The sequence below is a fragment of the Sus scrofa genome, unplaced genomic scaffold, assembly GCF_000003025.6.
Source record: "Sus scrofa isolate TJ Tabasco breed Duroc unplaced genomic scaffold, Sscrofa11.1 Contig2094, whole genome shotgun sequence".
NCBI lineage: Eukaryota > Metazoa > Chordata > Mammalia > Artiodactyla > Suidae > Sus > Sus scrofa.
The window spans coordinates 202,160-218,157 of record NW_018085018.1 but is presented as its reverse complement, the minus strand read 5'-3'; the positions used below and the strand labels follow the sequence as shown (position 1 = coordinate 218,157).

Genomic DNA, 15,998 nt, shown 5'->3' with positions numbered 1-15,998 from the left:
TCCCCTTGAGCCTTCACCCTTTGGGGAGAGCCCTGGCTGGAGGGCCCAGGCAGGGAAGGAGGCGTTTAGGACACTGACCCTGGCCCCCTTGCTATGGTATTTTTTTTTCCAGGCGATGTGCTCTGGCAGCAAAGACCTCCCCCTGGTCTCTGAGCTGATTCCCTTCTATCACCTGAGAGGTAAAAGAGAAACAAGCAGACCAGTACAAAAGAAAAAAAAAATACTGTTTATTCCACACAACTACATCAAGTGCTTCTGCCCCATTCCTCACCCCACCCCCTCCCTCCAGCTCTCAGCAGACTTTGTCCTGCGTGGCGGGGGGTGGGGTGGGGGAGGCAGTCAGGACCTCAGTGACAGAGCCTGGCCTCTGAGACAGGAAGGGACTCTAGGCATAGGAAGGTCACTGGATTTCCAAGGACGCAAAAATGTCAAGGTCTCTCCTTCCAAATTCACATGTATTATGTCCTCAATTCATTGGCCGAATGCTTTTCCTGGGCCCCACCTGGACAATTAGCAGGGCCAGGCCAAAGGCTCCAGCTGATTCCTGAAGCCACAGAAAGTTTTGGTCTTTGAAACAAAAACAAACAAAACCACATGCAAATAGTTAAGCCATTTCTGCCCTCCTCCTGCCTTTCCAGGGCCAAGAAACCATGGAGCTCTGGCTTGCCACCAGAAAGGTGCTTTCAAAACAAAATTGCTATCAATGCCCTTTCAGAGTCTGATGCTACTACACAAAACAAAAATAAAAACAAACAAAACAGAAACCCCACCTCCGGGGCGTAGCTGCTTCAGGTGGGGTGGGGGCTGACGGAGGGGGAACGAGAGCAGAGATGGGGGGGGCGAGCTCCATTCTGGGCGCACTCCGGGGATGCCCTCTACCCCCCCTGCCTGGGGAATCCGGCCTGCTAACATTCTGCCCTTGGCCTCTCTCCTCTGAAAGACCGACCCGTCATTCCAACAGAGGCAAACATGGTTTACGTCTAGCCCAGCTTTGGGAAGACAGATTTAGACACGGGAGGAGCTGAGAGAGAGCAGGGCCAGGCCTAATTTAGAGCAGGAGTTCATCAGCTTTTTCCTGCCACGACTCAGGACAGATGGTGCCCTCCTGCACATCCATGGCCATGGACATGCCCTGGATTATAGGCCACTCCCAGGGCACCCGCGGCGACCCACTTGTCACTCTCGAAAAAGAAAGCATGTCTGAACACAAGGGTTTGACTCTAAGTCACTGAATCTTTACAAAATCGGGTACTTTATTCTTACTGAAAACTTGTTTACAACAGTCCTCTCAAGTAAGCTGGTCACCTCACTGAGACAGGTTGATAACCCTGAACTTGAGGGTGGAGCCTCACCTTTGGAGCCTTACTCTCTCCTGAGAGGCTGGGGCGGTCAAGGTGCCCACCTGCTTCCTCACCGCCCCCCCACCACACTCTGGCAATGCTTGTTGGTCAGAATGCGGCGGGGGTGGAGTGTATGTGTGTGACAGCTGGACACACCACTGCCCTCTCCCTGGCAGGGCTACTGAGAGGGGGGCCACACTGGCACTGAAGGGCCTGGGAGGGCCCAGCCGCAGGCAGAAAAGGAAGCATGGCCTGCCTGAGGAAGCGGGGCCAGGGACCCACAGAGGTGGTGACGGGCCCTCACCCAGCAGCCACCTCTTCAGGGTTTATCGAGTGAGGGGTCGTGGAGGGCAGCTGCTAGAGACCCAGCTCTGAAAGCACAGGAGTGCTGAAAAGAGGAGGGGGCTGCCCCTGGGACTTGGGTTGAAGTCTAGTCTACACAGCAAGTCTGGGCCCCCCTCAGCATCTCCGGACCTCCTGGAGTCACAGACTGAGTTCCAGGGAATGTCTGGCCACAGGGAGTCTGGGAACCTCATTGAATGGCTCAGATGAGATGCTCACCCCCAACGTACCAGAGCCACCCTCTCTGAAGGCAAACCCGACCTGCCCCAGGGGTATTCTCGACTCAGAGGTACACTGGGGGAATCACTCACGCAAACATGTGGTCTAAGACTCTGGACAAAATTAAGATTTCTCCTCCGGCATCCAAGACTGCAAGTCACCAAGAAAAAGAGAGTTAAGTCACCTGTCACAAAAAGACCTTCCCGGTTGCCATCAGCTTTTTGGGGATGTTTGCCTTTTCCCCAGGGCCTGGCTGTCTGGCATCTTGTTTGATTTGCCGCTTCTGAGGAGGCCCTAGGACTCGGGCGGGGGGCGAGTGTGAGGATAAGAGAAAAGGAGTCAGCATTCCTTTCCTCATTTTTCTCCCCGGTGCCTGCTTGGTTGGGCAGGGGGATTTTCCAGGCTGCAAGTGCTCTTAACCCACGCACTGTTCTGACCCGAGAAGGCCATGGACAGAGATTAGATTAAAATCGGAGAGGGTGGCCTCATTTGTTAAGTTCCCAACCTGCTATAGACCCAGGTCAACTCCGGGTCAGCTAGAGGTCACCGTGGCTTCCTTCCAACCTGGACCTTCCAAAGCAAAGGTCCTGCTTTAGTGCAATTTTCCGAACCAGGGAGAGATGGGAGAGGAGGTCACATGTTCCAGCCCCAGGGCTGTGGGAACCTTCCGACCTGGAGGCCGAGACAGCTATGGAGTCTGACCTTCTGAGCAGCACATCACACTTTCGGAACTGTATCTCTTGGGTCCTTTCAGGGGACACTGTGCCTGCAGGCAAAGGGCGGGTGGGTGAGGCTGCGGTTCCCTTGGACGGACGAGCTGCCGGTACCTGCCCCACTCACACGGAGGAGCACAGCAGACGCGAGAGTGGAGAGGGGATGCCTTCCCAAACAAGAGCTAACAAGAGCCAGTGGTCCTTTGAGGCTGTCGCAGCCCTGCCCCAAAGATGGAGGGGTTCTGGTTCCCAACCAGAAGTCACCCTTCAAAAACCACGTTAGCAAAGTGCTTCTTTAAGTGACACCACAGATCCCCTCCCTCGGCGTGACCAGCCCCAAGCCTGGGGGTCTCCGGTGGGCCCCACCACTGCCCTCCCCAGGATGGGAACTCTACGGGGGAAGAGGCGGGGGGCAGCTGACGCGCATGCGCACAGTGGAGTCTCACAACCCAGGACAAACACAGCCGCGCGGCAGAGTGACAGGGGCTGCGGCAGAGTGACGGGGGCGACGGCCGGCCGGAGGCCGAGGGAAGGTACAAAGTGCTGGAACACAGGGCTGGGGGCTGAGCCCTAAGGGATCTGAAAGACATTCAGCTTGCTGGTGTTCTTGAGCGTCTGGCGCCGGTTGCAGAACCAGACCCGCACGACCTCCCGGTCATAGTTGAGCTCCTTAGCGATCTCGGTGATCTCCTGGCCTGTGGGCAGCGGGTTCTTCTCGAAGTAGGCATTGAGAGCCTCTATGGCCTGGGGGGTAAAAGAGGTGCGGCGCTTGCGTTTCTTGGAGGGCTCGCCTCCCACAAACTCCATCAGGTTCTGCTGGCCTTCCTGGTTCCGGAGCTCGGCTTCATTCAGCCACTTCTCCAGCACGGGCTTCAGCTTCTGGGCGCTCTTGGGTGTGATGTCCAGCTTCTCGAACCTGTAGACGACCCATGCCCAGTGAGGGAGAGGGAGAGTGTCTGACTCTCCATGCGGGCACAAGAGTCCACAAGGGGCTGCTCCTCTCAGGGCTGTTCCCCTCACCACCCCCATGAAGCCTCCCTGGCTTTGAAAAGCAGGGGAGCCTTTGACCTTGAACAAGGGCGGCCTTACTCACCGGCAGATGGCTGACTGGCTGTAGGCTGGGCCTTCCGTTGCGGTCAGAGCCTGACCCACCTGCGTCTGTGTGAGGCCCAGGGACAGCCGCCGGATCTTAAAGTTCTTGGCAAACTCCCGGATCTCTTCTAAATTGATCCCATCCTCATCCAGACTCGGGGTATGTGGCTCTAGGCCAGAGGAAGAGGGCAGGGTGAGGATGTGAGACAGATAATCATCACTGCTTATCTAGCCCAGCGGCCTGGCCTGGTGCCGTAGGAATAAGGACATCTGGCAAAAGGCCTGTGTACCCTCAGGTCCCTCCTCACTCCTGTCTCCAAGCAAGGGGCCGGGGCCAAGGTGTCTAGAGCCAGAGGTCTGTTTTCACGTTCTTCCGGCTCTAATTGTTGACCCACCCCCATCCAGTTTCCCAGCCGACGCCTGGCCCCAAGCACACCTGTTGGCCATCCACATTCCTCAAATACTGGGGGAGAGACCACGGGAGCGACAGCCCATGGCTTGGCTTCTCAGAGAAGCAGCCAGATAGCTGGCTGGGTAGTCTCCACTATTGTCAAGCCTAGAATCCAGCTCAACAGAATGAGAATAAGAAAGCCAATTCCTGGCCATGGGCCTCTGCCCTTCCCTTCTGGACGCCAGGAAGTTTACTAAGGAGAATATCATCTGGTCTTCCCGCTGTGGTGCAGTGGGTTAAGAATCTGACTGCTGAGAGTTCCGTTGTGGCTCAGCAGAAATGAACCCAGCTAGTATCCATGAGGATGCGGGTTCGATCCCTGGCCTCGCTTAGTGGGTTAAGGATCTGGCGTTGCTGCTCAATCCCTGGTCTGGGAACTTCCCTGTGCTGTGAGTGCAGCCATTATATGATATATGATATAATATAATAATATAATATAATACAATAAAAAAGAGCATCATCTGATTAAGTCAGGCTGTCCCAATACATGCCTCTCCCCTTCACCACATTCTCTAGGAGCCACTTACTGGACACCAGCTGGCTGACAGTAGGGGTCTCTGAGCAGGTGATTGGGATGGGAGCAGAGGCAGATGGCTTGGCTGCTGGGGCTGGGCTGGCAATGACCACGGCAGGCTGGGACACGGCTGGTGTGGGCTGGATGGGCTGCACCTGTGAGAAGAAAGCCAACAAACCCTACTGCCTGCCTGCTTGGCTATGGGGGGGTGGAGTCTCTGGGGGGAACAAAAGAAAAAGTGTGCATGGAATCCTCACTCACTCAGTACACTCCTGCCTGTGCCCTGTTAAAAAGCAAGACTACAAGCTACGCATTAGCACTCACCCAATGATAACGACCTCTAAAATAAGCATAGAAGTGCCCCCACCAAGCCAGGCCTGGGAGCCACCTGTGATACGGGCTGATCAGAGGCTCAAAAAGGTTCAGCAAGCTTGGACAAAGCCCCGATGAGTGATCACTCTTGAGATAACTGTTCTCAAATATCTACCCTTGGAGTTCCCACTGTGGTGCAGTGGAAACGAATCCGACTAGAATCCATGAGGATGTGCATTTGGTCCCTGGACACACTCAGTGAGTTAAGGAGCTGCTGTTGCCGTGAGCTGTAGTGTAGGTCACAGACACGGCTCGGATCCGACGCTGTAGTGGCTGTGACATAGGCTGGCAGCTGCAGGTCTAATTGGACCCCTAGCCTGGGAACTTCTATATGCCTTGTGTGCAGCCCTAAAAAGCAAAACAACACACACACACACACACACACACACACACACACACACACAAAACATCTGATTGCAGTGGCCTGGTGCAGTGGGTTAAAGGATCTGGTGTTGCTGCAGCTGCAGCGTGGGTCACAGCTGTGGCCCAGAGTCAATCCCTGGCTCAGGAACTTCCAAATGCCGAGGGTTCCGCTATAAAAAGAATAAAAAGAGGGAGTTCCCATCGTGGCGCAGTGGAAACGAATCCGACTAGGAACCATGAGGTTGAGGGTTCGATCCCTGCCCTTGCTCAGTGGGTCGAGGATCCAGCATTGCCGTGAGCTGTGGTGTAGGTCACAGACACGGCTCGGATCCCACGTTGCTGTGGCTCTGGCGTAGGCCGGCGGCTACAGCTCCAATTAGACCCCTAGCCTGGGAACCTCCATATGCCGCAGGAGCAGCCCTAGAAAAGGCAAAAAGACAAAAAAAGAATACAAAGCGAGAGGATTTTTACTGTTTTATGTCACACATAAACAAAATGTTGGAATTTTTTTTTATCTTTTTAAAATTTTTGTCTTTTTAGGGCCACACCCTCGGCATATGGGAAGTTCCCAGGCTAGAGGTCTAATCAGAGCTGTAGTCACCGGCCTACGCCACAGCCACAGCAATGCCAGATCTGAGCCACATCTGTGACCTACACAATAGCTCATGGCAATGCCAGATCCTTAACCCACTGAGTGAGGTCAGGGATCAAACCTGCGTCCTCATGGATGCTCGTCAGATTCGATTCTGCTGAGCCATGATGGGAACTCCAGAGGGAATTTTTTTTTTTTTATGGTCTTTATGCCTTTTCTTGAGCTGCTCCCACAGCACATGGAGGTTCCCAGGCTAGGGGTCCAATCAGAGCTGTAGCCACCGGCCTACACCAGAGCCACAGCAACTCGGGATCCAAGCCATGTCTGTGACCCACACCACAGCTCACGGCAACGCTGGATCCCTAACCCACTTAGCAAGGCTCTCGATCAAACCCGCAACCTCATGGTCCCTAGTCCGATTTGTTAACCACTTTGCCGTGACGGGAACTCCGGAATTTTTTTTTTTTTTGTCTTTTTGTCTTTTTGCTATTTCTTTGGGCCGCTCCTGCGGCATATGGAGGTTCCCAGGCTAGGGGTCAAATCAGAGCTGTAGCCACTGGCCTACGCCAGAGCCACAGCAACGCTGGATCCTGAGCCGCATCTGTGACCTACACCACAGCTCACGGCAACGCCAGATCGTTAACCCACTGAGCAGGGGCAGGGACTGAACCCGCGACCTCATGGTTCCTAGTCGAATTTGTTAACCACTGCGCCATGACGGGAACTCCCGGAATTTTTTTTTTTTTTTTTTTTTTTTGTCTTTTGTCTTGTTGTTGTTGTTGTTGCTATTTCTTGGGCCGCTCCCGCGGCATATGGAGGTTCCCAGGCTAGGGGTTGAATCGGAGCTGTAGCCACCAGCCTACGCCAGAGCCACAGCAATGCGGGATCTAAGCCGCGTCTGCAACCTACACCACAGCTCACGGCAACGCCGGATCGTTAACCCACTGAGCAAGGGCAGGGATCGAACCCGCAACCTCATGGTTCCTAGTCGGATTCGTTAACCACCGCGCCACGACGGGAACTCCGGAATTTTTTTTTTAATGCACATTTTATCAGCCACTTCCTTGCTAAAAACCTTTCAGTGACTCCCCACTCCCTAACACTAGTGATGACTATAGAAGCACCATTCTCCAAGTGCTCTCTGTATACTGACGTGTAAAATATCCTTTAACATCTGTAACCTGCCCTTGGTTCTCTTACACTGTCCACTTTAGAGGTGAGGCTCAGAGGGTATTCAATGAAGCTGGAAGCAGCATACCACATTTGAGAACCAGGGGCCTTGACATCACCAAGGAACTTATTAAAGATGTGAATTCTTGGGCACCCCTCCAAACCTACTAGATCAGATTCCAGTGTGGAGCCTGGGAATCTGCATCCTAACAAGCCCTCCAAGTGGTTCTGCAGCACAAAGTTGGAGGCTCCCTGCTCTGGCACACTGTGCATGTCCTGCAGTTCTGCAAGGGGACGTGCAACTCACCCCTTTAGGTTAATTTAATGTCCTTCCCAATGAAGCCTTGCTGATCGCCCCAGTCTATTGAGAGCTCCCTCCTCCATGTTCCCAAAGCACCTAATCGTGCCCCTATCACAGCATTTGTGGCACTGACTTGTACTTGCCTCTGAGGATGGGCTGCCTAAGGCTAGAAAGGGCATCTTATTCACCTTTATCTCTTCTGCACCTGGAACAGAGCAGGCACTCAAAAGCTGCTTCTAGGAGTTCCCGTTGTGGCACAGTGGTAACAAACCCGACAAGTATCCATGAGGACACGGGTCAGGTTAAGGATCTGGCATTTCCGTGAGCTGAGGTGTACGTTGCAGATGAGGCTTGGATCCCCCGTTGCTGTGGCTGTGGTGTAGGCTGGCAGCTGGAGCTCCGATTCGACCCCTAGCCTGGGAACCTCCCTATGCCGCAGAAGCGACCCCAAAAAGCAAACAAAACAAAACAAAACAAAAAAACCCCACAAAAGCCACCACCACCAACAAAACTGCTCCTAGAATGAACACATAAATGAACAGTCAAAGCCACACTGCAGAGTGGAGGGGTGCAGGGGTGCAGGGAGGAAGATGGAGCTGGTGCAGAATGAACCTCCCAGGAATTTTCCAGCAGCTTGTTCACCCTGTTTACTTTGATCGCCCCTGCCTGACTTTCTCAGAGCGGCACTGGCCCCTGAGGACACATAGACACATGTTCGGTGCATGTGGGAGGGTGGTCATGGGGCGGGTGCTGTTCCCCCAGGCGGAGACTGTGTGGACTCACGTGGACCTTCTACCCTGGGATGTCCCCCCACCTTCTCCCGGGGCTTGAGCAAATAACGTTGTCCTGCCCACAGTCTGGAGGGAGGCCACCCATGCCAGACAGCCTGCCTGCCCCCGGGCCCCCAACCCAGCCCTGGTACCTCACTCTTAGCAGGGGACTCAGGAGTGCTTGGCTTCCGGACAGCCACCGTTGGAGTCAGGGTGCTGCTGGCCAGGGTCGCAATCACCTGGCCCTGGGCGTTCAGCAACAGCTGGGGGGTCACAGCCTGGACCTGCAGGCTTGGGGCTGGTGCTGGGGCCGCCACGCTAGCCGAGTTCACTACCCACGGAAGCGCTCCAATAACCTGGGAGGAAACACAGGGACCCCAAGGGTGAGGGCAGCGTTCAGCTCCATCCCAGCCCAAATCCCCACACGGGCAGGGGAAGGGACTCGATTCATCATTTAATCCCTCTGAACCTGTTTCCGCAAAACAGAGTGAAGGAATCACACTGGAGAAGCTGCCTCATTGATTCTCTCTCCAGAGCCCTGGTGGAGCAGGAATAGGTCTGCACGTAGATTCAGACAGACCTGGATGCGAAACCCTGCTTCGCCACCTTTTAACCGTGAGGCCTCATCTCTCTGAACCTCAGCCTTCTCCTCTGTAAAGTGGGAATCAAAATCTCCACCTAAGAGGTGTGTACGCCAAACAAAGTGAGATGAGGTGTGGGAAAGCATCTAGCATAACCTGGCCACAAAGTGAGCGCTCTATAAATGAAGACCCCCAACTAGAGCACTGCCCCGCCTGGCCTCAGCATCAGCAGAGAGCTGTCATCATGTGGAAGGACTAAACAGCAGTTTGTTGAAGTTCCTGCAGTGGCGCAGCGGAAACAAATCCGACTAGGAACGATGAGATTGCGGGTTCAATCCCTAGCCTCACTCAGTGGGTTAAGGATCTGGCGTTGCCATGAGCCGTGGTGTAGGTCGCAGACGCGACTTGGATCCTGCGTTGCTGTGGCTGTGGTGTCAGCCGGCAGCTATAGCTCCGATTGGACCCCTAGCCTGGGAACTTCCATATGCTGCAGGTGCGGCCCTAAAAAGCAAAACCAAACCAAACCAAACAACCAAAAACCACCCAGCAGCTTGTCACCCTGCTCGTTTCTCTGATCCTCAGCCCAAGTCCTGCCCCTGTCCCGCAGCCAGCATCTCCACAGTCCCCACCCCTTCCCCTTGGCCTGGCTTTGACCACTTGCCTGTCCCTGAGCGTTGGTGAGGATCTGACTGCTGATCCCCGGCACGCTGGGAATGGCGTTGGCAATGACCGGAGTTGTAGTGAGGGAGCCCAGGATCTGGGTCTGTCCCCCGAGGGAAGCAGCACTGATCTGTGGGTGGAGGAAGAGCCTTGGCTCAGAGGCTACAGGGGGATAAAGAGCCCGAGGCAGAGCATAGAGGGCTGAGGGTATCCGGGGGTGGGGTGTGTGGCGGGGTATGGAGGCTGGACAGATGTGAATGTGGGCTTCGGGCCAAGTCCACCGGCTGAACAGTAGCCAAGGCTGGGGGCTGCAGGGGGTGGATGAGCAGGGAAGGGTGGGGCCACAGTCCTGGAGGAGTAACTCTGGCTAATCTTTCGGGCCAGGCCTGGGAGAGTAGGAGGGCCAGACTGGAGGCCGGTGTGACTCTAGCCACATCTCACAGCTCCACTGGCAAGCCAGGAGCCACACTGGATGGACTGGCCTGGGGCCCTGAGCCTCTAGCCCCACTTCAGCGACAGCTCCCAAGCTTGCAATCCCCAGATAGCATCCCGCCCTCCAAGGCTGGTCCAGTGGTTCAGGTTCTGGAGGACTGGGCCAGCCCTCTCGGCAGAGGTTGTCTGCTCTTGTCTGGGACGGCCGGACGGGCAGCAGCAGGGAGAAGGCCTCAGAAGGAGCCCATCTGCTGGAGTGTTGGAAAAGAGCCGTATGCAGGGGGCCGTCCTCCACCTCCTTCCTCCCCCGCGGGAGGGGTCAGGTTCACCCTTGGCCAGAGATTTGGTCCATCCCTGGTCAGCCCCGAGGGAGGGCAGCAGCTTACGATTCCTGGGCTAAACGCGAAGCCTGCAGGCTGAACGGTGATCTGTGGGGGGGTGTCCACTGGCTTGGGGGTGGGGGCAGTGGCGGCGGCAGCGGCGGCAGTGGGCTGTGGTAGAATGGCAGGCGCGGTCTGCAGCAGCGGCTGGGTCTGCAACAGCGTCTGGGGCTGGGCTGGTGGTCGGGGCTGGGCGGGCGAGGACGCCTGCGCCGGAGGGGCGGCTTGGACAGGAGCCGGGAGGGCGGCGGCGTTCAGCACGGCAGCTGCTACGGAGCAAGGCAGAGACAGAGGTGCTCAAATGCCGAGCCGCAGCAGCCCGGGGCGGCTCCAATCCCGAGAGATCTGGCACAAGAACGGGAGGGGGGTGGGGGCAGTGGGGCAGGGGGGACAGGCAGCTGTGATTCCCTTGGTCCTCGCGGGGGGGCGGCACCTGCCAACATCTCTCATCCCCCCCTCCCTTGGGCCTGCAGATGTGTAGGTTCAAAACCGGAGGTTGCATCTTCTTGCAGTCCTTCTCAGGAGGCTGGTCATGGGGTGAGCTCTGGCGTAGGGGGAGGGGGCCGTCTCAGACAGTTGGCCGAAGGAAGAGAGGCCTGCTGGGCCAGCATGGTGTCACCGCCTAGAGTCCCGAGGTGGTGCAGCAGCTCTGTGGCTGGGTGCCTGGGACACCAGATCCAGACTCCAGGGCTGTCACCCTGGCAGGGCCGCGGGTTCAGAGTCCAACATGGCAAGCACACGTGCAGGGATGGTAGTGCAGGGTGGTGGGGGGCCTGGTGCAGTCCTGGGGAAGAGTTGCCGTTACCTTGGAGACCGGCTAAAGGTGGCTTGAAAATTCCCCCCGTGGGAGAAGCAGCGGTCAGTCCTGGGAGGGCAGCCACGGTTGCTGTAGGAATTGTCCACACGGCCAGCCCCTGCTGACCAGCCACTTGACCTGCAATACTGATGGGGATAAGAAGAGGTTGAGTAACTGCCCCTGCTGGAACCATAACTCCTGTCAGAACTGTGGCTAAGTTTTCCTGAGTCAAGACCTGCAAAAGCAAACAAGATTTCAAAAAGAAAAGAAATAATAAAAAATCAACATCGACAGCGCAAACACTGGGTCTCTCAGACCCAGCCGAGCACACACACAGCATTTTCAGGGCAGTGGGAAAAGGCCGCTTGAGGGCGGGGAAGAGACAAGCCCTAGCTGGAGGCCCTACCCCGAGGGGGCACCTGGACGGGACTATCTTGCCTTCAGAGAAGCAGCCCACATCAGGGACACGGCCCAGCCCTGCTCCAGGACAGGAAAGGGTGCACGGGCCTCTCCTGCCACAGTCTGCTGCCTCCCGAGCCTTCCCTGGGCCCTTGGCCACAAGACCAATGCTCTGGGGAAACCAAGAGGCCAAGGCCTGCAGAGGCCTCTGGGAAGCCCTGAGGGAGGGGACTCGTGATGGATGCGGTGGAGGCCTTGCACCCAGGGGCTCAGCATGCCTGGGAGATCCCGGAGGCAGCTCCCCCTGCGCTGGGGCTGCCCTGGCTCTAAATGAGGACTCTGAACAACCCAGTAACTCTTCCAGGCATCCTTTAGAGGAGCTGTTGAGGCTATCCACTCAGTCATTAGACAGATGGCCTAGATGACTGCAATCTCCATAACCCTTGCTCGACCCAAGATTGCCTGGCAGACACAGATCTGCTTTTCCCAATGGGCCTGATCTGGGGCAGGGGAGAGGCCAGGGGTACCTTGTAGGACAGTCCCTCCCTCAAGCCACAGCTGCTTCCCTGTCCCCTGTCCTGCCTCATGAAGGTCCCAGATCGCGTGGCTGGCCCATGTTGGCTATCCCATGCCTTGTGCCTGCCCACTGCCCTCTGTCCAATTCCCTGGGGTGGCCCTTACCTGGGGGGCAGCTTGGACAGCCAGTGGCGTCAGGGTCTGCGATGCCTGAGGCTGGCATGGGGCTTGGCTGAAGGTGGCAACGGCAGGGGCAGGGCTCGGAGGCATCCCCGGGAGTGACTTGACTTCACGCGGCATTGAGAGAAAACAGGACAAGGAGTGAGCCTGGTATGAGCGGACCGGTCTCGTCTGCAGCTTGAAGTGACAACTCTCAGCCTCACATTGGCTTTCTGCATAACCCATCGCCAGTCGCTGGCCTTTCCTGGCCCAAAGAGGCAGCTTCCTAAAAGCTACTGGTAGTGAGGATAGGAGCCTGGAGAACCCTGGGCTGGACTGGGAAGGGAAGCTGCCCTTTTCCCACATCTGGATGAAGAAAATGCAGATGCAGGCTCTTGGTCTCTCATCTCCCAGCTCTGTAGGGTGCTAGCACCTATCGAATAATCAGTAGTAGAAAGGAGCATATGCCAGGGAGAGAAGGCGCTAGAATCAATGGGATTGATTGGCTCCATCTAGCAACTGGATCACTGCTCACCCTACCTTCAGGCTACTTTTTGGATACAGGTGCCGGCTTGGGGAAAGGGCTGGAATTCCTTTATGGTGAAGTCTTGGGAGTGACATGTCTTGGCCACATTCAAGATCACAGGGGCTGTCCGGGCCGGGCAGCTTTTCTCTGCCATTCCCTGATGTGTGAAGGCTGGACAAGCAATTTCTAGGAGCTTCTAAAGGGACTTGCCATGAATTGGAGCTTTTTGCCCAGGTGAGAGCTTCCTCCTGCTACCTTAAACTAGTTAGGTATTGGGACCCCTACTGGGAAACCTCTTCAACACCACACAGCAATGCGGAGAGGGTTGTTTGTTTGTTTGTTTTTGGTCTTTTTAGGGCCGCACCCGAGGCATATGGAAGTTCCCAGGCTAGGGGTCTAGTCGGAACTGTAGCTGCCAGCCTACACCGCAGCCACAGCAATGCCAGATCCAAGCCTTGTCTGCCACCTACACCACAGCTCACAGCAATGCCAGATCCTTAACCCACTGAACGAGGCCAGAGATCAAACCTTCATCCTCATGGATGCTAGTCAGATTCATTTCTGCTGAGCCACAATGGGAACTCCTGGAGAGTGGTTTTTATTTAATACATGGTGAGATGTAAAAGGAAGTCTAGGTGTTCATGTTAGACCAGATCAGTAGCTTCTTTACTGCTGAGCCACACGGGAAACTCCAGATCAGTGGCTTTTTTTTTTTTTTTTTTTTTTTTTTTGTCTTTTTGCCATTTCTTGGGCTGCTCCCGCAGCATATGGAGGCTCCCAGGTCAAATCGGAGCTGTAGCCACCGGCCTACACCACAGCCACAGCAATGCGGGATCCGAGCCTCGTCTGCAGCCTACACCACAGCTCATGGCAGTGCCAGATCCTTAACCCACTGAGCAAGGCCAGGGATCAAACCTGCAACCTCATGATTCCTAGTCGGATTCGTTAACTTCTGAGCCATGACGGGAACTCCAGTGGCTTCCTCATACTGGTTGAGCAGAGGTTTCCAGGCCCTAGTCTAGGCCTACTGAGTCAGAATGTCCTGGAGTTGAGGCCAAGAACCTCCTATCTCTCTCTTTCTTTTAAGCTCCTTGTGATACAGCATACAAGGTGGGAACCACTGAACTGAGCTTCCAAGCCTACATCCCAGCCCTTGTTTTAATCTGGAAAGGCATCAACCTTAGTCAGGACTAGTTCACAGTATATAATTTAAAAATCCAGACTGTTTAAGGAATGCGAGAGATAAGCAAGCAACCACCAAAGCCTTATAAAACACTACTGAAAATTAAATGCAGATGTATCTGCACCATGCAGAGGAGATTCATTTCTAACTATCGGCAAAAAATCAGAGAAGATAAGGATAATCTGAACCTCTGAAAAATTTAAAAACATTTTGCTTGGAGTTCTGTTGTGGTGCGGTGGGTTAAGGATCCAGCATTGTCACTGCAGCAGCTTGAGTCACTGCTGCAGTGCAGGTTTGATCTCTGACTCAGGAACTTCCACACACTGCAGGTGCAATGAAAAAAAAACAAAAAAATGAAAACAAGACAACAAATTTTTGCTTGACAAAATGTAATGAAACCTAAAAAGAAAAGTGAAGAAATGGGAATGTGATGAAAAACTTGCCATCTGAAGAAATGAAAGTATTTCAGGAGTTCCCGTCGTGGCGCAGTGGTTAACGAATCCAACTAGGAACCATGAGGTTGCGGGTTCGGTCCCTGGCCTTGCTCAGTGGGTTAACGATCCGGCGTTGCCATGAGCTGTGGTGTAGGTTGCAGACACGGCTCGGATCCCACGTTGCTGGGGCTCTGGTGTAGGCCGGAGGCTACAGCTCCGATTGGACCCCTAGCCTGGGAACCTCCATATGCCGTGGGAGCGGCCCAAGAAATAGCAAACACACACACACACACACAAAAAAAAAAAAAAAAAGAAAAGAAAGTATTTCATTAGGATCTATTTCCAGAGTAGGATCATGGGCCACAGGGTTTGTATATGTTTAGGGCTCTTGTAGTTTCCTGCTAGACTGCTTTTCAGGAAGACTGAGCCAATTCACAGAACCATCAGCAATGTACCTACTTCTCCACAGCGCCACCCAATTGAAGTTTTATCACAGTTTATGTGTTTTTCTGGCTTAATAGGCCTATGTGGTACCTCATAGCCAATAACTTTCCTCTCACTGAGCGCAAGCTTTTGTATTTTTCCATGTGATGACTTTCTCCTACGTAAACAATTGATTTCTCTTCAAAAGGAATCAAAGAAAAAAAAAATTAAAGGGCCAAAGTAGCACTATTTATGCAAATGCAAAACCAGACAGTTTGATAATAGCCCAAACCAGAATCAAGTGTCAATAAAGGACATGGAATATGAACTAAAGTGGTGGTAGGTATCATACGTCATAGTCTGTCCTCAGTGGCCACACCTATAAAAATATACGTGTGACAAAGTCTGAGTAATATCTCAGAGCGATGCAAATCCTTAAATTCTTTTTGCATCCTGAAAGAGTTTCCGATTACTTTGTTTTGTTTTAAGAGGAAACGTTTCTCGACATTGCATACCTAGAAATATTCCATCGAAGCCACAATTTGAAGTGGCAGCTTCTTAGGAGGTGCCACCAACATACCTCCCTTACCAGCGGGACAATGACTACAATTCCTTTACAAAGGAGACTATGGCAAAAGGTGTAGGGATACACACCTCTGAAAGAAGATGCAGGCTACCGTGAACACTCATGCTAATGAGTAAATAACTGATCCTTGGATCCATTTCTAAGAGTAAGTTTGGATATGGAGCAGAAGAAATGGGATACGAAGGATGGATAAAAGGGTAAAGACGGAAGTTAGGGACCTGTGGATAAACCTGGGAGCGCCCCCCCAACCATTTTCTGAAAAGGGGCTCCACTCTTACAATGGAAAGGAAGGGAGGAGTTCCTGTTGTGGCTCAGTGAACCCGAAGTAGTCTCCATGAGGATGCGGCTTGGATCCTGCGTTGCTGTGGCTGTGGTATAGGCTGGCAGCTGCAGCTCTGACTTGACTCCTAGCCTGGGAACTTCCACAGGCCACACGTGCAGCCGTAAAAATCGAGGAAAAAAAAAAAGAAGAGAGAGAGAGAGAGAGAGAGGAAGTGTGGTGGAGATGGAGAGCCCTGCCCTTCCTGCCTGCCTGCTCTCCAGGGCACACTGGCCCGTGGCAGCAGGTGATGACCCCTCCTGGTCTCAACAAGGAAGCAGAACATTCAGGGGCAGATGGCCGTGTCTCTTGTCATTCCCCTACCCAACAGGAGGAAAAATAACCCCGGTTACCAGGGGCCCCAG

The 15,998-nt window shown here is 54.2% G+C and overlaps 1 protein-coding gene across 3 annotated transcripts in view; it reads right to left on the bottom strand.

The window, feature by feature from the left end:
- Nucleotides 1-203: 203 nt before the first annotated feature.
- Nucleotides 204-15,998, bottom strand: part of POU6F1 (POU class 6 homeobox 1) — a 29,551-nt gene continuing 13,756 nt past the window's right edge. For 2 of the 3 annotated variants that reach the window (XM_021081723.1, XM_021081722.1), the window contains exons 4-11: nucleotides 12,169-12,290; nucleotides 11,098-11,323; nucleotides 10,299-10,561; nucleotides 9,482-9,610; nucleotides 8,392-8,595; nucleotides 4,685-4,826; nucleotides 3,708-3,876; nucleotides 204-3,530 (exon numbers count right to left, since the gene is read on the bottom strand). In XM_021081723.1, the coding sequence (XP_020937382.1) occupies nucleotides 3,185-3,530; nucleotides 3,708-3,876; nucleotides 4,685-4,826; nucleotides 8,392-8,595; nucleotides 9,482-9,610; nucleotides 10,299-10,561; nucleotides 11,098-11,323; nucleotides 12,169-12,290 (1,601 nt within the window). In that variant the 3' untranslated portion in view covers nucleotides 204-3,184. The remainder of the gene's footprint in view (nucleotides 3,531-3,707; nucleotides 3,877-4,684; nucleotides 4,827-8,391; nucleotides 8,596-9,481; nucleotides 9,611-10,298; nucleotides 10,562-11,097; nucleotides 11,324-12,168; nucleotides 12,291-15,998) is intronic. The other variant, XM_021081724.1, reaches the window with a different exon arrangement.